At 40.3% G+C, this 17,698-nt stretch overlaps 1 protein-coding gene across 4 annotated transcripts in view; it reads left to right on the forward strand.

The window, feature by feature from the left end:
• The window catches only part of ARHGAP24 (Rho GTPase activating protein 24), a 181,287-nt gene that overhangs the window by 136,325 nt on the left and 27,264 nt on the right, over positions 1–17,698 (forward strand). For all 4 annotated transcript variants that reach the window (XM_014880576.2, XM_088164050.1, XM_088164051.1 and 1 more), the window contains one exon: positions 14,538–14,660. In XM_014880576.2, coding sequence (XP_014736062.2) covers positions 14,538–14,660 — 123 coding nt within the window. The remainder of the gene's footprint in view (positions 1–14,537; positions 14,661–17,698) is intronic.

Genomic DNA, 17,698 nt, shown 5'->3' on the forward strand with positions numbered 1-17,698 from the left:
ATCCCAGGTGCTTTAAATGTCTGGAGCCTAAACAGAAAGTGTCTTAAGTCCTGCTGTCACCTACCCCTCCCTTGGCATTTCCAGATGTGTGTCCTTGTCCAATAAAGCCTCCTTGGAGCTGAAACTTAGATCCCCATTATCCCATTCCCAGGGGTCACTCCTGAGGTCTTAGCACAAACACAGTCTTATGTGGCCTCTCTCCACAGGTAATAACCTTGCATTTTATGAGTTACTTCTTCAGATCTGTGTGGTCAGGAGAATTAATCACATTAAAAAAAAAAAAAAAAAAAAAAAAAAAAAAAAGAAGGGGGCTATGCCTTGTATGGAAAGAAGAAAGCCTCTCATATAAACATGGAAATATCATTCCCCATTTTAGCTAAGTGTTTAATTTTTTGATGAGGTCTTAGGCTTCAGGAGCATCATGTGGTAGGAGACTTTTCTTTATTTATGGCAACTTGGAAGCCTCCAGTTTTGATGTCTGGATGGGTGTGTTGGGATCAAACAGGGATCCATTCCTACCTACCCATTCATGTGCAGATAAACACCTTCATTTCGTCACTGCCTACTGGAGCAGAGCTGTTGGTTGTGATACCAGAGTCCTGCTGAGAAGGAGTTACTGAAAGAATTAACCTTTCAGTGACCCAGCCTCTTTGGCAACAAATCTGTCTCCCAGACCTAGAAGTGTGGTGTATATTTTAGTACAATCATGGGAGTTGCCCTATAGGGTCAAGAGCAGAGATCTGTGAGCTTAGTTACATGGCTAAGCAAAACCTATTTTAGGGAGAAAAGCTATTAAACTGCAGAAATCTTATTAGCAGTCCTAAATGGTAGACTTTGCTATTATTTTTTTGAATTGCAGTCTTGGTATGTTTGAGTTCTTCAGATTCATTTGAGGCATTCTTCTGAGAATTGTGCCTACATGGTAGGAATGCATAGTGACATTTAGTTTAATAAATTGATTCATTACCTCTAGATTTGTTTACCACTCTTAATTGTATCATTATATTTCCACTATCGTTTTGAATTAACTTACACTGTCCCCTCAGATTATGCTGCCATTTTCATTTTCTCTTCCATGGGATGTTGTCTCCTTTATAATTATTTTATCAGCATTTAAATCGTGTTTTATACCAGAATAATAAGCAGAGTAAGGCAGAAGCATTTGTCCCCATTTAGAGTATCTGAAGGTCAGGAAAATGACACAACTTCTCCGAGATTCCTGAGTAAATAAGTAGCAAAGAGCTCTGTGACTGTGGAAAACAGATTTTGCTCTTCTGTCCTGTTCCTGGTTATTGGAATATTCACATGGCAATTCAGGCCTACACAGCGTAACTACAACAGCAACTGAGTCCTGGGGAAAAGGACAGCCTGGTCACTGGGGCACAGGGCTGAATCTGTGAGCCTCTGGGACTGTGTTAATCCATTTGTTGATCTGTCAGTGTCCTGCCAGCTGGAACAGAAGTTATTTCTGTAAGTAAGTTGTCCAGGCCCCTAAGAAGGAAGGCTCATGGATTACTGCTGCCAGATGCCTTTCATGGCATTGATAGTTAATCCTTCATTAGAGGAGAAAGCATCATGTTCTTTTATGTAAATGAAGTTTATTTACTCTCTGCATTTCAGTTAGAGAACAGATGAATCTGAATGTCGAAAGGGCCATTTCCCCACTCAGTCTCTATCCAAGGGCTGAAACCTAATTCACTGGGAGTGATTCTGCATGAGAAGGGAGTCTAGGCAGAGGCTGTAAAGAGAGAAATCACAGCAGAAATTGCACTCCCCTGCCACAGCAGACTCGGGGAAGAGCTCCATTCTACAGCAGGTGAGTGCAGCATTTCTCAGAGCCTGACTAGCCTGAATACAGGAATGACTTTTCCTGAAGTCTTGTCGCTGAAGTGCCACAGGGGTGCAGCCAGGTGAGGTTTTGCTTGGCTCACTCAGGTCTGGCTTAGCAGCCTGGCCACAGCCCACACAACTCTCATTACAGCCTGGTTCTTGTATTATGGCTCCTGCTTCCCGGGTGGGGATTTTTAACCTGGTTTGAGTTATTTTTCCCTTAGTCATGTCATTTCTTTCTCCATCTGTGGCTACTGTAGCAGCTCCGGGTGGAGAAATGTGACTTTTTTGTCTTTTTTACCATGGTGTCCTTTGGTCATTCAGCTCAATTTTCATGCTATTCATTTCAAACAACTCCTTTCTGCTCAAAAAATTCCCAGCTACTGGGCTGCCAAGCATAAGTTTCTTCTCCCTTTCGGTGCTGTGAAGTCACAGAGTAATTTGCAATATTTAATATCTAAGGAACATGGTGAGATTAACTGGATGTGACCAGCTGTCAATCTTCAAAAATTAGGTTGTAGTAAGTTTTAGTCTCTTTCCCTGTTTAATTAGCCATAATCAACTTGAGGGTTTTTAAATAAGATTCTATTGCAGAGTAAAAGGTTCTACTCTGAATTTTGTGCTTTTAACTTCAGAATGTACATTTGTGTACATGTGTATTCCTGTTCAGCTTGTGATCAATAATTGTTTTTACAGTAGAATAATCACAGGAGGCAACACAGAACAGAGTTCCAGGGAACTGGCTTAAATGCTTGAACATTCAAAATAACTTTGTATCCAATTTACTTTCTTGACAGCTTGGAAAGTGACAAGGAGAAGTATGTTTGCAAAGGATCACAGAGATGTTTTGAAGAGGAATTCTTTGAAAGGAAGTGAAATTTGCAGCGTAGGCACCAATAAATGCTTGGGTCTCATCTAAGCATCCTCTTTCAAGTATTTTCCTTTGCTCTCCTTAATTTTTCATTTTGAAAACCTGAGCAGATGCTGGTACCTAGGAAAGCACTTCTACATCCCCCAGCACCCCTGCACTTCTGCAACCCCTCAGCAGGGTTGAGGAGCCCTTCAGAGAAGGGTTTGATGAGACTGGTTGCACTCCATGTCTGTGTAGAAACAAGGAGACCCTCAATCCACAGCCATTCCCACAGGCTGTTCTAAGGCTTCTGTATGCCAGTATTTCCCATTGGACAAGGTAGAAATAGAATGGGAATTTAGCTCTGTGTGAATGCATAAAACAGCAGCAAAGTAAATGTTTCATTTTTGGAGAGGAAACTGCAAAAGGAAAGTGGTTCTGAACTGGGCATTAATTGTTTTGTTTCTGATAGACTGACTGCAAAATTAGCGGAGGTTCTGTGGCACATGGGAGAAGCGACTCTGCTTTCAGTATGATGGGGAACTTCTCTTTGCCTGGAAACTGCTGGCTGCACCATAAAATACTTGAAGAGATAATTCTGTGCTGTGTCAGGCTTACCTGGGATTTCTGCTCAGCTCTTGGGAGTGCAGCTGTGCCTCTAGTGGGGCTGTGCCACCTAAAACCACCGTATTTTTGAGGGTGGCCTCCCTCTCTCTCCATGGTGAGTGCCTGAGTACACTCCAGAGGGACTCAGCAGTTCAGCTTGGATATGCATCAGAGTCTGTGCTCCTGTCAGAAGACTTAATGTGGGAAACCTTACAAGAGCTGGTTCTCACCCAGACCTTATGATAGTTGCCAGTTCTAGCTGTGCCACACTGATACTGAGATACCAGAGTCACCTTTCCAAAAAAATCACTCAGGATTTGGCAGCTTTCATGTACAACATGAGATCCTACAGTTCTCTCTGTATTTTGAATAGGTGATAAATCTTGGTGATTTGTTTAGTAGTCTCACTGGCAAATATTTCTCTCTTACTGACTTCTATCTTATCGTACTTTTTGTTTGTTCCTGTTTGTACAAAAATATCTTCTGCCATATATGCTGTATGGTGTAGGGACAGTTGCTTGCTATGTCCATGTTCAGCACACTGAACAAAACATATTCCATACCCTCCATATGGAAATAACATCCTCAGTGAATGGATTACCTTTCTTTTGAATGTTTAAACTTAGTCTAAGGCAGAATTTTAAAGAATCTGCCATAACCTGGTGTTCAGTGGTTTTGTAGATTCTAACATAGCTAGAGGATATTGTTAAACCTCAGTGAAATCTCTCTTCCTAACTCCTAGCTAACATTAGCATGGTCTTTTATTGTTATGTGAGGACATCAGAAAGTTGTAGCAGCTTCTATAGAGTGGCCTCAATTTGCAGTGCACATGGTGATTATGAACAGGAAACCTTTCAAAGGAGAACTGATGATAGTTATATTCCTGTCTCCTGTTTGTCAGTAGTAGGTATTTGTACGTCATCCTTAGGTCCTTTTTCCTAAGCTTATAACTTTCTCTGGGTTAAGGCTCTGTGTTTCATGAGAGGGCAGTGATTACCTGGAGGATAGATGCTGTCTCTTCAGTGTTAGCTAATGTCTGCTGAGTGTGTGGTTTTGTCGTGGTTTTGAGTGTGTGGTGTTGTTGGTTAATGCACTGTTGTTGTCCAGGCTGTCAGTGATGGATTCTTTGTTGCCTTTCCCATTATCAGAATTAGAATCCCTGCACTGATGCACAGAAATTTGCCAATAATTGTGTACCAAAATCAGAAATGCCTACTGGTAACCTCTCAGGTTTGTTATGACTTTACTATAAGAAGCCTTTTTTTCTTTCCTACTAGAAAAATCAAGCATCTTGAATAACGTTTTCTGCTCAATTGCAGATTACTTCATAGGTTTACTGATACTTCTTAACAAGTAAATGGCTTGTAGATACTTACTGTATAATGTCTTTTAAAAAAGAGTACTTAGAAGTACACTGGTTTTCTCCTTGCAAGCATTTTCTGTTAGTGCACTCTGCCAGAAATGAGACCCAAATGATTTTTGTGTGAAAAAGCCCATTCTGTGGTATATGGGCTCCAGCTGTCAAGGCAAAGGTAGAGACCTACCCAGATGAGAAGTAAATTCAGTCTGGGATCCTTCTGTGCTCATTAACGAGAGGGGAAATGCAGAGCATATTATGGACATGTGTCATAAATACAGCAGAACAAGGCTGAAATGAGGTTTCTGTTCATCCTGCTCTATTGCAAGGTATGGAGATGTACAGAACATTAAGCTCTATTTGTGCTTTGCAGATAACTGGAATTTGATGGCTCTTTCCACATGAAAGCTGTGCTTGAATCTGACATTTCAGAGGCTGAAATGTCTAAAGGACTGGAGAGTTAAGCTGATAATTTATTAAGCGGCACACTTTTGTTTCAGTCAATATTGACTTGATATCCCAAAATAGTGCTAAGAGGCACGGTGCTCCTGGAGATGGTTGATTTTAGATGAGCTGTGGAACAAATGTCCTGAACTGATGACCAAAAACTCCTGCTACTTTAGATAAGCAAGGTTATTTTATGCTGAGACTTAACACTCTGTTAGGTAATTGTTTTTGGCATATGTCAATTAGCCCACATGCTTTATTGAATAACTTATTCTTGATTTATTTACTGAACTGCTAAAACATGAATTTGCATTATTAAATAAGTGATGCTTCAATAAAATTACATGTATGCATAATATATACTTGCTCATTCAGGATATATGCATCCTTTTGGTTTTGTATCTATGCCACAAAGAGCTATTATTTTTATCTGTGATTGAATTTGAAGTCAGATATGAGCTAAAAGGACTGGCTGCTCTCTGGAGAAATGAAGTATTTCTGTGTTTGGGTCTAACTCAGTGCAGGCTAGAAAGCACCATGTCCAGAAGCAGGGAGGAGTATGGGCAGTTCCTGATGGAGAAGGGAAACTGCTTTTCTTGGAAGCTCTTGGAAAGACATCTTTTCTGTCTGTTTACAAAATAACTGTCTGTAAAATTAGAAGGCATGTGATCACTGTGTTTGGGGCAGATCACTCTACTTGTGAGTAGGCCTCTGTATGAAACAGAATTTTAAAGACTGTCTCAAGTTATGTCTTAGCCACAGTTCACTGTCCTGGGATGCTGGATGGATATCTCCTGATGAAAATTCTTTTTGGATGGCCTCTCTGAAGAAATACCACTTGAATTTAGCTGTTTTGTACTGACTCAATTCCCCACCTTGTGTTGTGCACACAAGAGCATGTTTAGACTGATAAAAGAGCATCTCGATTTTTATCTGCTGAAGGCAGGACATTCCATATTCATGAGGAACGGAGAGCTTAATGAATGGATGCTGAGAGCTGGAGAGCTTAATGAGTAAATGCTGGGAGCTGAAGTGAGCATGTGCTTTGAATGTTGTTCTTGTTAGTCTCTGAGGACAGCCTTGCTCTGGCATGCTGGCTTTGCAGCCTGAAGTTCACATGCCAATGTGTATATATAGGTAAGTCCTGCCAGTCCCGGGGTGACTTTACACTTGAGGACTTCCATTCAGGTATTGATCCTTTTTTTCTTAAAATCATCAGAAGTTTTAATTTCCTGCTAGATCAAATGCCATACAAATATGTGCTGTGGACCTGACCTTTCAGAAAAATCCATTTCAGGTTGAGTGTTTGCACTTCAGTGCAATTCATGATGAGAGGCTGAAGAGCAAAGAAAGAATTTGGTAGTGCAGGGCAGTCGTTTCCCCAGCAGCAAAAGCTCCAGGATCTTGTTTCTTCCCAGAACATAGTCCTAACAGTCAAATTCTTTTGAAGCATTTTTTACATGTTTGACTGTGACTACACTAGCAAAGACATGGGGCTTTTTCCTCTCTTTCCTTAGAAGCAGAGATATGTTTGCAGAGACTTCGTCTAAAATCAGCTTGGAGATCAGCCAAATTTCAAATAACATAATGGTCATTTTGGTGTCTAACTTGAGATACTTGAAAGAAGGTTCTCACAAATGACAGTAATTTCTCTTCAAGATGTGTTGTGTAGGGCAGAGAAAATAAGTTGCTGTAATAATTGGAATTCATGCTTTTCTCTTAGAATAAATTAGTTACAACAGGTAACAGTGAAGTTGTCCAAAAGTTCTTGCACTACCACTAATGTTTGACATTATGTGACCCTCAGACTCCTCCTTTCACAGGTCATTGAAAACCTCATGTTCTTCTTTCTCTGCTGTTTACTCTAGGAGGTCCCAAACAAGTTCTGCTGTCTGATAGGAATAAAGCTATTGTTCACAAAGCAAATCTCTCTTTGTCTCTGTCCCCAGGAAACAAGCCCTGACAATTTGATATCTTTTGTGTGCAGAAGTTTTAAAAAAGGTACAGTAGGTTTTTAATAGTTTGTGGCAGTAGGCAAACTCTGCTTTATTTTTACTTTCTTTAACTCAGAATTTCAGAGGAAAGCTCTTTATGGTTGAAGTTTTGGAAACAGGGCACTGTAACCGCACTGTACATTTATATAGACAAGTATAGCATGGAGTGTTTTTTTTTTTTCCTCTAACTGAATCAATATTTTATGTCTCAAGTCCTAGTAGTAGTGAAGGATATAGAGAAGTGGATTTCTTACGGCCAGTCTCTGGGCTTTTGTTTATTTATGCTTTTCCCATCTTTCTATTGAAAAAAAAAGCCCACATGAAATTCCATTGCAAAAGGCAGTGTGTGCTCAGGGGCTGGTAAAGTGTAGAGCTGTGATGGGGTCCACACAGATTGATGGACTTCTATTAAAACCTGTAAACAAACTGTTCTGTATGGTGTGCCCTGAGCAAGAAGAGAGATGAGATTTTTTCAAGTGAGAATGGCACTGGGAAAGGGCAAGATATGAAAGTGAACTGTGTTGGCACTCAGAGATGGAAGGGTAGAACGAACAGACTCTATAAAATAGGTACCACTTGGGATCTGTGGCTGAGGATAAGGTGGAGGACTGTGAAATCTGTTTGAAGCATAGCAGAAGTTCAAATTAGGAATAAAGGAAGGGCAGCAAAAGTAGAGGGGAGGAATGAGACATGCCTGAAAAGATTAAAGGACTCTGGAAAAATTGGAGCTCTTATATTGTGTAAGGGATGGTTTGAATTCACATCTCTTTTCCTCATTAACGATCTCTTTCTCACACAATTATAGCTGCTGATGAGCAAGTTCTTTGCTCAGGTATTTAAGCAATAATTACAGCTATGCAAGTGCAAAATGCTTGAATATGGCACTGCTTTCATGCTTTTATTGTGCAAAACACTAAACTTACTCTTACAGACTGATGGTGCTGCAGTTGTAGCCCTGCAGCACAGGAGAGACCTACCTGTACAGAGTGTTCATTGTGTTACACATGAGGAATTCATTTCCTGAGCCTTATTTCAGGTATCCAACAGCAGCTGGTTCAGTGCTTCATGAAAACAGCTCATTCTGTTGAAAAAGCCCTGCTGTCTTGCAGGCATGCTGCAAGTAGGGAAATTGTGCTAGAGCACAATGCCCACCAGGGAATGTACTTGTGTTAGCAATCTTTTGCCACTTAGCACTTAAATTAGGCTTCAGCTTTTGTGTTGAAAAGTTAATATGCCCCCTTCAAAAAAATACACCCGTAGTTTAGAACACTGCTGTTGCAGATCATTAATGCAAAAGATTGGCTGGATACCAGCAAGAGAAAATTACATTTGTATCAAAGTATTTAAAAAGCAGTATCCTCATTACTGACTTGTTCACAGTTACTTGATTCCCTTTCTAGGAAAATGTGTTAATTCTTTGTGAAGAGAGAAATTTAATAGGGCACCTGATGTGGTTTGCCAGTGAAAAACGGTGATTTTGATAGCTCTGTATTTCAAAGCTGGAATTTCTCAGTGGTGGTGGCATCAGTCAGTTAAAGCACAAGTGTTTCTCCAGCCACATTTTTGTCCTTTCGATGACTAAGCAACCTCGAGCCAAACAATTACAGCAGATAGAGCAAGGCAGTTCTGGGAAATTGGAATTGTAGTTTGTAGATCTCCCTCAACTTGATCTATTACCTGTCATCAAGGCTTTAGAGGTAATGCAGCTGTGTAGTATTCTTCTGATGACATGAGTTTTTGCATGATAGTTAAGAACTCGGTTGTCCAGACTTCCTTTTTTGTAGTATAGAAAAAGAGGGCAGTGGCTTGAACTTAGGCTATGTACTCCTTTCTTCATTCTCAGATGAACTAAGAGGGAAGGCTGCAAATTCTTGGTCAAGTTTTACACAGTCAGGAAGAGCAGAAACAATGACCAGGCATATGCAGAATAAAGAAGCTTTTTAGAATTATAAATAAACAAACAAGAACACAGAAAAAATCCAAAACACAGAGCAAGTTTCAAGCAGCTTTGTCTCTTTTGGTTTTCAAATTGGTCATGTGAGATGCAGCAGTTGCTCAGCCTTCAACACAGATTGTCACTTGCTATGAAGAGAAGTTCTCAATGAATCCTGGACCCAACAAGACATTAAAATATCATTAAAATACATCAGCATTCTGTAGCTTAGCTCCTTTGTGTGTCTTTGCTCAGCCTATGCTCTGACCAAGCTTATTGCAGTTCAGTTTTTCCACTGTCCCAGCTGGGATGAATGTAAAACATTTTAGTGTTTAAACTCATCTACCAGTTCGATGGCAGTTTAAAGGATAAATTGTCCCATATCAGCTCAATGCAGGAACCAAAATCATCCTTGAAAGAAGCCATGTGTGATTTTCATCACACTCTAGGTACACAGGGTTCACGAACAGGAGTGGCCAGCAGAATAGTTCTTACATTTCATTAAAGTTGGGCATGATGATGAATTTAACAGCTATGATGGAGTTCCTTGTCTCACTCGAGGATGGATGGATCCCATAGTTTTGGTATATGGAAGACAAATGTGGATTTGAACTGTAGCACATCAGTGTGTCAAGTCAGACCTGTGCTTAAAGCAGCAGTGCTTAATACTGTTTTACTATCAAGGTTGGGTAACCAAAATTCCTGTTTTTTTCTTAAACAAGAAGTTTCATTAGGAAAAAAAGAATAAGTTGTTCATCTTGTTCTCTGATACTCTATCTCCGCAATTTGCTGTAATGATTTCTGCTTTGGATTAAAATGTCTGAATACAAATACTTTAAAATGAAAGTTGATGAAGGAAATCCAGGTGGGCTTTTCTAGAGACATAGATTAAGTATGTCAGTTAGTGTGCAGTTCATTTGCAGCGAAAGGAAAAATTTAAGAACACAAAGTGTAGTGGAACAGCTATGAATTTTGTCATAATTATTGGTGTTTTGCTTGTGAAGAAATACTAACTGGGGTCTGATCAGGAATGGTAAGTCACATAGTCTTATCCACTTGAACAGAGAAGAGTGTGCTGTGAGGTGGTGAGTAGCCAGGAGTTTCTGTTTGAATACCATATGGAGGTGCATTTAGTATATTCATCTGGAACATCAGAAAGCTAAAATTTCGGCATTTTCCTGAGGAGACAAATACAAAGCATCCAAGCAGGAGGATGTTTCTAAAGAAAATGCAGTGAGTTCTGTTGTAAGGCCCGTTCATATTCATTCAGTTCCCAAGCTGAAGAGAGTATAAGTTTCAGAAACCGTGGCTAAGAGAAATGCACAGGGGAGTAGGAAGTGGTTTCACGTTGAAATTGATCCCAAATTTGTTTGTTTATTTCTTTGGTTTGTTTTTTGGGTTTTTTTCTTTTGTTTTGTTTTGTTTAGAATGTGAGTGTTCTTGTGAGGTTGGCCATGACATTTTCAGCTCAGAAAAATCGGATTAATCCTAGTTTTTTGATGTTCCTCCTGGGAGAAAATTCTCTCTTAAACAGTTGGAATGAATTTAATCCTTTCGCATTCCATTCTCAAGAAATGCTGGAACCACTGTTCACAGGAAATCCAAGATATTTTTAAAAGGACAAAGTCAATACTTTGTGCAGAGTTCAGCTCGGGTACATTCAGGTAAAGGAAAGGTGTTGGCTTAGACAGGAAGAGTCTACAAAGTAGTAAAAACACATTTCAGGACTGAATGCCAGGATGTCTGTGCCTTCTCCTTTAATGGATGGGCGATAAGGAGCTGCAGAGCTGTTGAGCCTGGTACTTGAGGAAACAGTCTCCCCTTAAATGCAGTCCCTGCTCCCTGTGCCTCTCCAAGTGTGAGCTGTGGTGCTGCATCACCAGCACAGCCTGGTCCCTTTCTTTTCCCCTGCAGAGTGGATCCCTGCAGGAATTGGCCTCTCTGTATTTTGATTGTAGTTTTGGATTGTTTGGTTGTTTTTTTTTTTTTTCTGGATGCTGGTAAGAGTTCTTAAAATCTGCTGGTACCCCAGTACCAGCAAGAGCATCAGTGTGTGGGTCACCAAGCCCCTGAGCAGGGGGGCTTGGGCACTGGGCATCCATATTGATGTTATGGATATATTCCTTTAATAAATAAGAGTTTGTTTCGGCTGCTGCCAAGAAAATCAAGTGGATTAGGGTCTGGTTAGGGCTACAGGAGTAACATTATGTGATGGTACATTGTAGTTCTGAGACTCCAAACAGTGTAGATCCAATTACTTCAGGCTGTTTCCAGAGGCTGGAACGTACAGGGTATACAGGTCAGTTGTGCAAACAGCAGCTTTTCATCTCAAATAAGACAGAGTCAGCTTCTTTGGTCAGGTGCTCTGGTTCTCCTCCTTCCAGCTCCTGTGATACCTGCAAAGTAACAAAGGGAAAAAGATGGGGGGAAAAAGTGGAGTTCATATTCCAGCCCCTTGAGTTGGCTGTTCACAACCAGGCCACATCAGACAGGCTTAGGCGTTTCTTGGACTGTGAATGCAGGCGTGGAAATTTGAGAAGGCATAATCTAGAGCTAGAAAACAATATAGGTAAAATAGGTTATGGTTTGCACACAGAAAAGAGTATAGATTCACATCTGCAGTGTGACTTCATGCTGAGCATCGTTTTCAAGTTGATGTTCTTAATGCTGGTATATCTGTGGTATGAATAGATGTCTGATTTTTAGAGATTGTGATCCATTCACGGTTCATTGTAATCATTAAAAGAGTATTAAAAGGAAAAAAGAGTGGAAGTGGATTTTCCAAACAATGTCTTTCACAAGTGTCCTGCAGACCTACTGAAGATTCAGAAAGGACCTAATTATGTTTTTGTTTTTCTGATATTTTTTATCTGAGATTGTCTCATGTTGTAAATTTTGCATTTAAAATATAGTCTCGTTAAAAATTAATATTTGCAGTAAAACACAAGTCCAAGTGCTATTGTGTCCCAAAAAATCTTTTAATGAGGCTTTAGTTAATGAATAATATCTACATTAACACACAATTAGGACAACCCTGCAAGATCTAAGACTGTGTTGTGAAAGAAAGGGATATTAATTGCAAAGTAGATCCAAAATTGTTTTAAAATGATGAAGCTCTTTCTGTTAGGAAAGCTTCACTTTCTTATAACAAGGAAATGTACCCAAACATTTTGCTTTCCTTCTCTGCAATATCAGGCTGATTGTGTACTGGCTCACTGGATGTTTACCTGAGCTAAAGTACTGCTCTGGAATTCACACTGTAAATAAGCTAGCTAGGCTTCTGGGATTAATGCACTCTATCTGGAGAACACCCTCCAATTTGTCATAACATGATAACTTGGTAAATACTACATCATCTGCTAAGCAAGTATTACATAATCTGTTGAATTTAAATATGCAGGCTATTAAAAGAATATGGATCAATATGGCAGCACCTGAGAGGACCATCACATGTCATATTTTTTGTTATCTCTGTACTGAAAAATCAAGTTACCACTTTTTTTTTATTCCTTAATCTGATATATATTATATTTATACATGTTTTTCGTTGTTTTTTTGGTTGGTTTTTTTCCCTTTGGTTTTTTTGTTTTGTTTTGGTTTTTTTTTGTGTGGCACCTTGCAGGATCCTAGTCCAGTGAAATGAAAAGGACCTGCAGTTTAATATGATAAATAATTTTTTTCAGGTTTTGTAAGCCACAGAAAAGACTCAATTGTGGTACATTATTTTTCTCTGTACTGTATTTATTCTATTATCTTTAATAGCTATGAGAATAGTGAGGTTTTATGCTTCTATCCTTATTTTTTGGTTTTTTTGGGGTGAGAACTCTGGATGATGTGTAAAATAGACCTTTTGAAGTAAACTGAAGATGGTATCATGTCTCCTTTTTATCCTTGAATGGGAGATCCGTCCCTGTTCTGGTCAGAATGGCTATGTAAAAAATGGGAAGCAAATTTCCAGGGCCTGGCTGTGTGTTTTCTGCAGGGCAGTGTTGATGTGGAGTGCTAAGGTCTGGGATTCTGATGCTTCCCTGTCCCCATACCCTCATTCTCTGTGGTAAAAAGGATGGAACATAGCACAGAAGTAAGACCCATGTTTTGTACTGATCTTGGGCCAGTCACTGAAAAGATTAAAAAAGATTGATATTTCTCTAGTATTGACACTTCACATAGGTTCATCCTTAATGTATCTTAGAAGAAAAAAAAAGTTGTTCTTTAGACTTTTAAACTATGGTAAACTGTAGTTCAGGTTGTTGCATTATTTGTTTTGATGCCTTTTTGGGGAGCATGGGGTGTATGAATGACTGAGTTTTGACCGTAGAAAACTGAAATCTGTTTACCTCCAAGTTAAAATTTAAGTTTTGTATAATGATGCAATCCTCAAGGATAAATTTTCAGTAGAATCTGCCAATGTCTGGCTTCTGCATTCATCAAGTTTCAGTTAAGTCCCTTTTACAGGTGTGTGTCCTAGTAAAGTGTGGTCCACAGGAGTAGATTAATTCAAAATACTTGTGCCAGGATTTTCTAGTACTTGAGAAATTTCTCTTTAAAAACCTAGCTGTATCAATGCCCAGCGCTAAGCATGGCACTCTTCCAGGAGCAGTATTCCTGCTGTAATGAGCAGAGATATTTACTTTAGATATCACTAGGATAAAAACAGGAATGTAAGAAGCTGGAAAGATGTGAATGTGGGACTGACAGGATTTCTAGGTGCATTGCGTTTGTGTGCAAAGTATTCGTGCATGCCCTTGGCTCAGTGAAAGGGCATCAAAATGCCACTTTTTCTGGAAGGGTTTGGCGTTCTGCAGTGCTGGAAAGGTGGTTTGAATCCCCAGTGCCCTTGCACTAACATGGTGCCTTTTAGAATGGAGATGAAACAGTACTACAAGTCTGAAAACGTGGAGCTGTGGCAAGCCAAGTTCTGGTTTTGACCTTCTGAGTGTGGGCCCATTCTTTAAAGAAAAGATAAAAAGGCAGTGTGTTCCCTTTTAATCTAATCCTCATCAGACCTGTCCAAGGCAGTGGGTTGTACCGTGTCGTCTGCCTTCTCCTTAGGGAATCACAGCAACACTTGGGTGTATCAAGTGTTACTGCCTTCAGTGTGGCACAGTGTGTTCCTGAAAATAAGAATGGAGTCATCCCCACTTGTTCAGAGCACCCTTATCAGTCTCTGCATTTATTCTCTCCATCGTGGTACAGTAACTGCTGCGAAATTTCCAGTGCGTGTATCGAGTTTCAGATTAGTGCAGGCCCCTGTGGTTCTTGGAACAGCATGGGGCTGTTTTTGTTTACTGATGACATTTATCCTCTCATTTCCTTTTGGAAGCCTGACAGCTTCTCACTGTCTCATGGGGAATGTATTACAGGGCCTTCTTTTCATGCCATGTCTGACAGCAAGCACTGCACTGCACAGTATCCATGTCTGCTTGCTATGGAGCTGCTGCTTCCAGCAGTCAGAGTGGCAGGAGCTTGGCTGGGCACAGAAGCAAGAGGATTTCTAAGTGCAGTTATCTTTTCTTGCAGGAGGAGACCGGGAGCGGATGACAGCTAATCATGAGACCTACCTACTCATGGCGAGCACGCAGAATGACATGGAGGATTGGGTGAAATCCATCCGCAGGGTTATATGGGCACCCTTTGGAGGAGGTGAGTCACTGGGGGAACATGCAGTGCTCACAAAGACACACGGGGGTTCTTCTGTTATCTCTGAGTCCCAGCCAGAGTTTTGAAGTAAAGAGGAGAACGGCCTAGATCTTTCCAGAAAAGTGGAGTAAACGTGTTTCCATGCAGAGGGCTCAGTTAAAAGACTTTGAACTGTCTGGAATCACTTCCCTTGATGAGGATAGCTCTTGATAGTGTGAGGGGGAATTTTCACAGAACATTGGTCTTGTATGAAATCGGCTTTCCTGCCAGGAGAGGCAGGGTAATTCCTTTGGTCACCAGCTGAGAAACCATCCATGGTGTTTCTTAAATGCCTCTTCGAAAAGCTGTCAGCAATTCTCCTGCCAGTGACAGCTAAGACCAGCAATAGTATTATATGAAGCTGTGCCTCAGAATATTAGCACTAACAGTGTGGGAATTTGACTGGCATTTCCAATGATTTCAGTAGTACTGGACCAAAATTTTATTATTGGGAGTCTAGTTGCCTTTTTAAAAAGCTCTCTTATGTTGAATAGGCTGCAAATTATTGTAATAATTTTCATCATTACTATTCCAGTGATAATATCTATATTATAATACACTTGCACAAAATGTCTGTGTGTTAATCAGTCTGTTCCTTGGAGCTCTCAAATCTCTAAGTCTGCGGACAGAAATACTTTCCTGCAGTGGAAGACCCACCTGTATTGCAGCAAATGATTATTCTTGTCTGCAGGTTGCTGGAAAAAAAGTAAGGAGGACAGGATCGTCTGTGCTGTTTTACAATCAAGAAGTGCAGTTATCACTGAAAACTCTTATTGCTGACTTCTTTCTCTTAACTGCCGGGTAGAACACAGGAGGGAGGAGGGAGAGACTAATGGAAATTTTAAAGAAAACTTTCCTTGTAAGCTACTCACCTTCCTTTGTGCGTTATTCAGGTCACACAGTATTTAGGAGAGGACTTTGGCCTCACTGGTGGGCTGCACTGAGGGACTCGGTCAGCTGGGGCCTGCCTGGCATCTCTGAAATATGACTGACTTCTCCTTGGCTTCTCCTGGGGAAATGTGCCTTGAAAAGATGGTGCAAAGCAGTCATGTCACTGGCATCAGGCTCTTTATGTTAAATAAGTAGCACTGTCCTGAATCTGGGAAGGTAGGCCTTGGAATGCTTCAAAAAAAGCAAACCATACCAAAGAAACCCAAAACTCACAAGGTAAAAGGTTTGTCTTAAAAGGCCTAAAGTACTACGGGAATATGGAGTTGATTTGGAAAAGGGAAGGTATGTGTAGCACAGTCTTCTCTAATTAGGCTAGGTAAGAGACTTGGGTTTTTCTATAGCACAGAGGTTCCCCATCCCCAGCTTTCTCTTCGGAAAGTAGGACTTGTGTTGAGCTCCTCAGCATTCTCCTACTCCAGTCCAGTAGCAGCATAAGCTGCTGTGGCAGTAATAAATTTGGAGGCTTAGCAGAAATGGATTTTTCAGAGAGTATCTTTGTGGATTTTTGTGCTTGGCTTCCTGCACCACAGTATCTTTCTGTGGCAGATAATAGGGAAAGGCAGCCTTGCTGCTCTTCTGCAAGTGGAGGTGTCTCTACATGTCACAGGCAGGGAGCTGCGATTAGGTGAAACTAAATTCTAGCCCAAGTCAATGAACAAGGCTACAAATAGAAACCAAATCTCTCCAGTCCTGACCCTGTGCTTTCTTCACCAGCTCCTCATTTGCTTTTATAGGACAAGAGCTATTTCTGATTTGCAGCTGGGAATCCTTCCAGCCACCAAGAAAATTCTCAGGACACCATCATTGTTGTAGGAATGTTTAATGACACTGAGGGAAGCATCTCGCTGAGGATTTTGCTTGCTGTTTTACATAAAACTAGAGGGGTGCAATCCTTGCATTACCTTTTCAGTTCATTTGCAATTAAAACACTTTGAAGTATGTTCTTATTTTTCTTTTTGGGTTTCTTGAACAAGTATACTGAATCAGAGTTGTTTGTATTGGGAAGCAAACAGTTAACTCCCTGGAAAATGCAAAAATAGCTGGAATATAATTTAGGGTGTAGTGTTCATGGAGAAGGTTTGACTGTGATAGCAAGGCAAAGGCATTATGATGGGATGTGGCACCGTTAAGAACCAAGTTTCCAACATGTCTCCCTCATTTTATTAACTACTTGATAGTCAGAGCTATCTTAACAAGGATAAATAAATCCCGTTAACTGTTCTGTAATTACAAATGACCAGACACTCTCGTATTTTTATTATCCCTTGCTCTGTGGATGTTTCTACAACTGCTGCAGCAATCTGACTCTTCTTAAGACAGATGCTTCTGACTTAAAATGTCTTAAGAGCCTGCCTTTATGGTCTGTAGTTGTTGAAGTTAAAAATGGTTTCACATATTATAATAGGTGTAAAAAAGATACAGGAAAGTTGCAATCACATGATGATGACTAGCCAGTAACAAGTAATTACTTGCAACACAAAATTATTCCAGACAGCTAATTAATCAATACACTGATTTTATATCAGCTTCCTGAATTTCAGTACTTAATGGTAAACCACAATAGCCTGATGTCACACAAGTCAAGTGCCACTTTGAGGAACATGTGAATTTTCTGGTTCTTTTAAGCGTTGTAAGTAAGCTCTGTATGTGTATGTGTGTGTGTGCTGCGGATGTATACAAGCCTTGCTGAGCCACTAATATTTAAAGTTTGTCTGGCAGTGGGAGAGGACTCCTGGTACCACAGCGAGGAGCTCTGTAAATGATTAACTGTATCATTAAATTGTTATTTGTTAACCCGTGCTAGAAGGAGAAGGTGGGAGGGGACAGGTGGGAATCTGCTAAGCTCATCAGAAACAGGTTGTTTTTTGCACCAGAAAAATAAGGTGACTGTGGAAAGAAAAATCTGAAAGGGAAAAGAAATGCAAATGAGGCAGGGCATGTAATGCCTGTTTGCACATGAAATTCCCTTCCTGATTAGATTAAAAAGGCAATTTTTTACAGAGCCTGCAACTAAGGCGGGGAGGGAGGAGGCGAGAAGAAGGAGCATGAGC

Source organism: Sturnus vulgaris, chromosome 4 (assembly GCF_052056855.1).
Source record: "Sturnus vulgaris isolate bStuVul1 chromosome 4, bStuVul1.hap1, whole genome shotgun sequence".
Classification (NCBI taxonomy): domain Eukaryota; kingdom Metazoa; phylum Chordata; class Aves; order Passeriformes; family Sturnidae; genus Sturnus; species Sturnus vulgaris.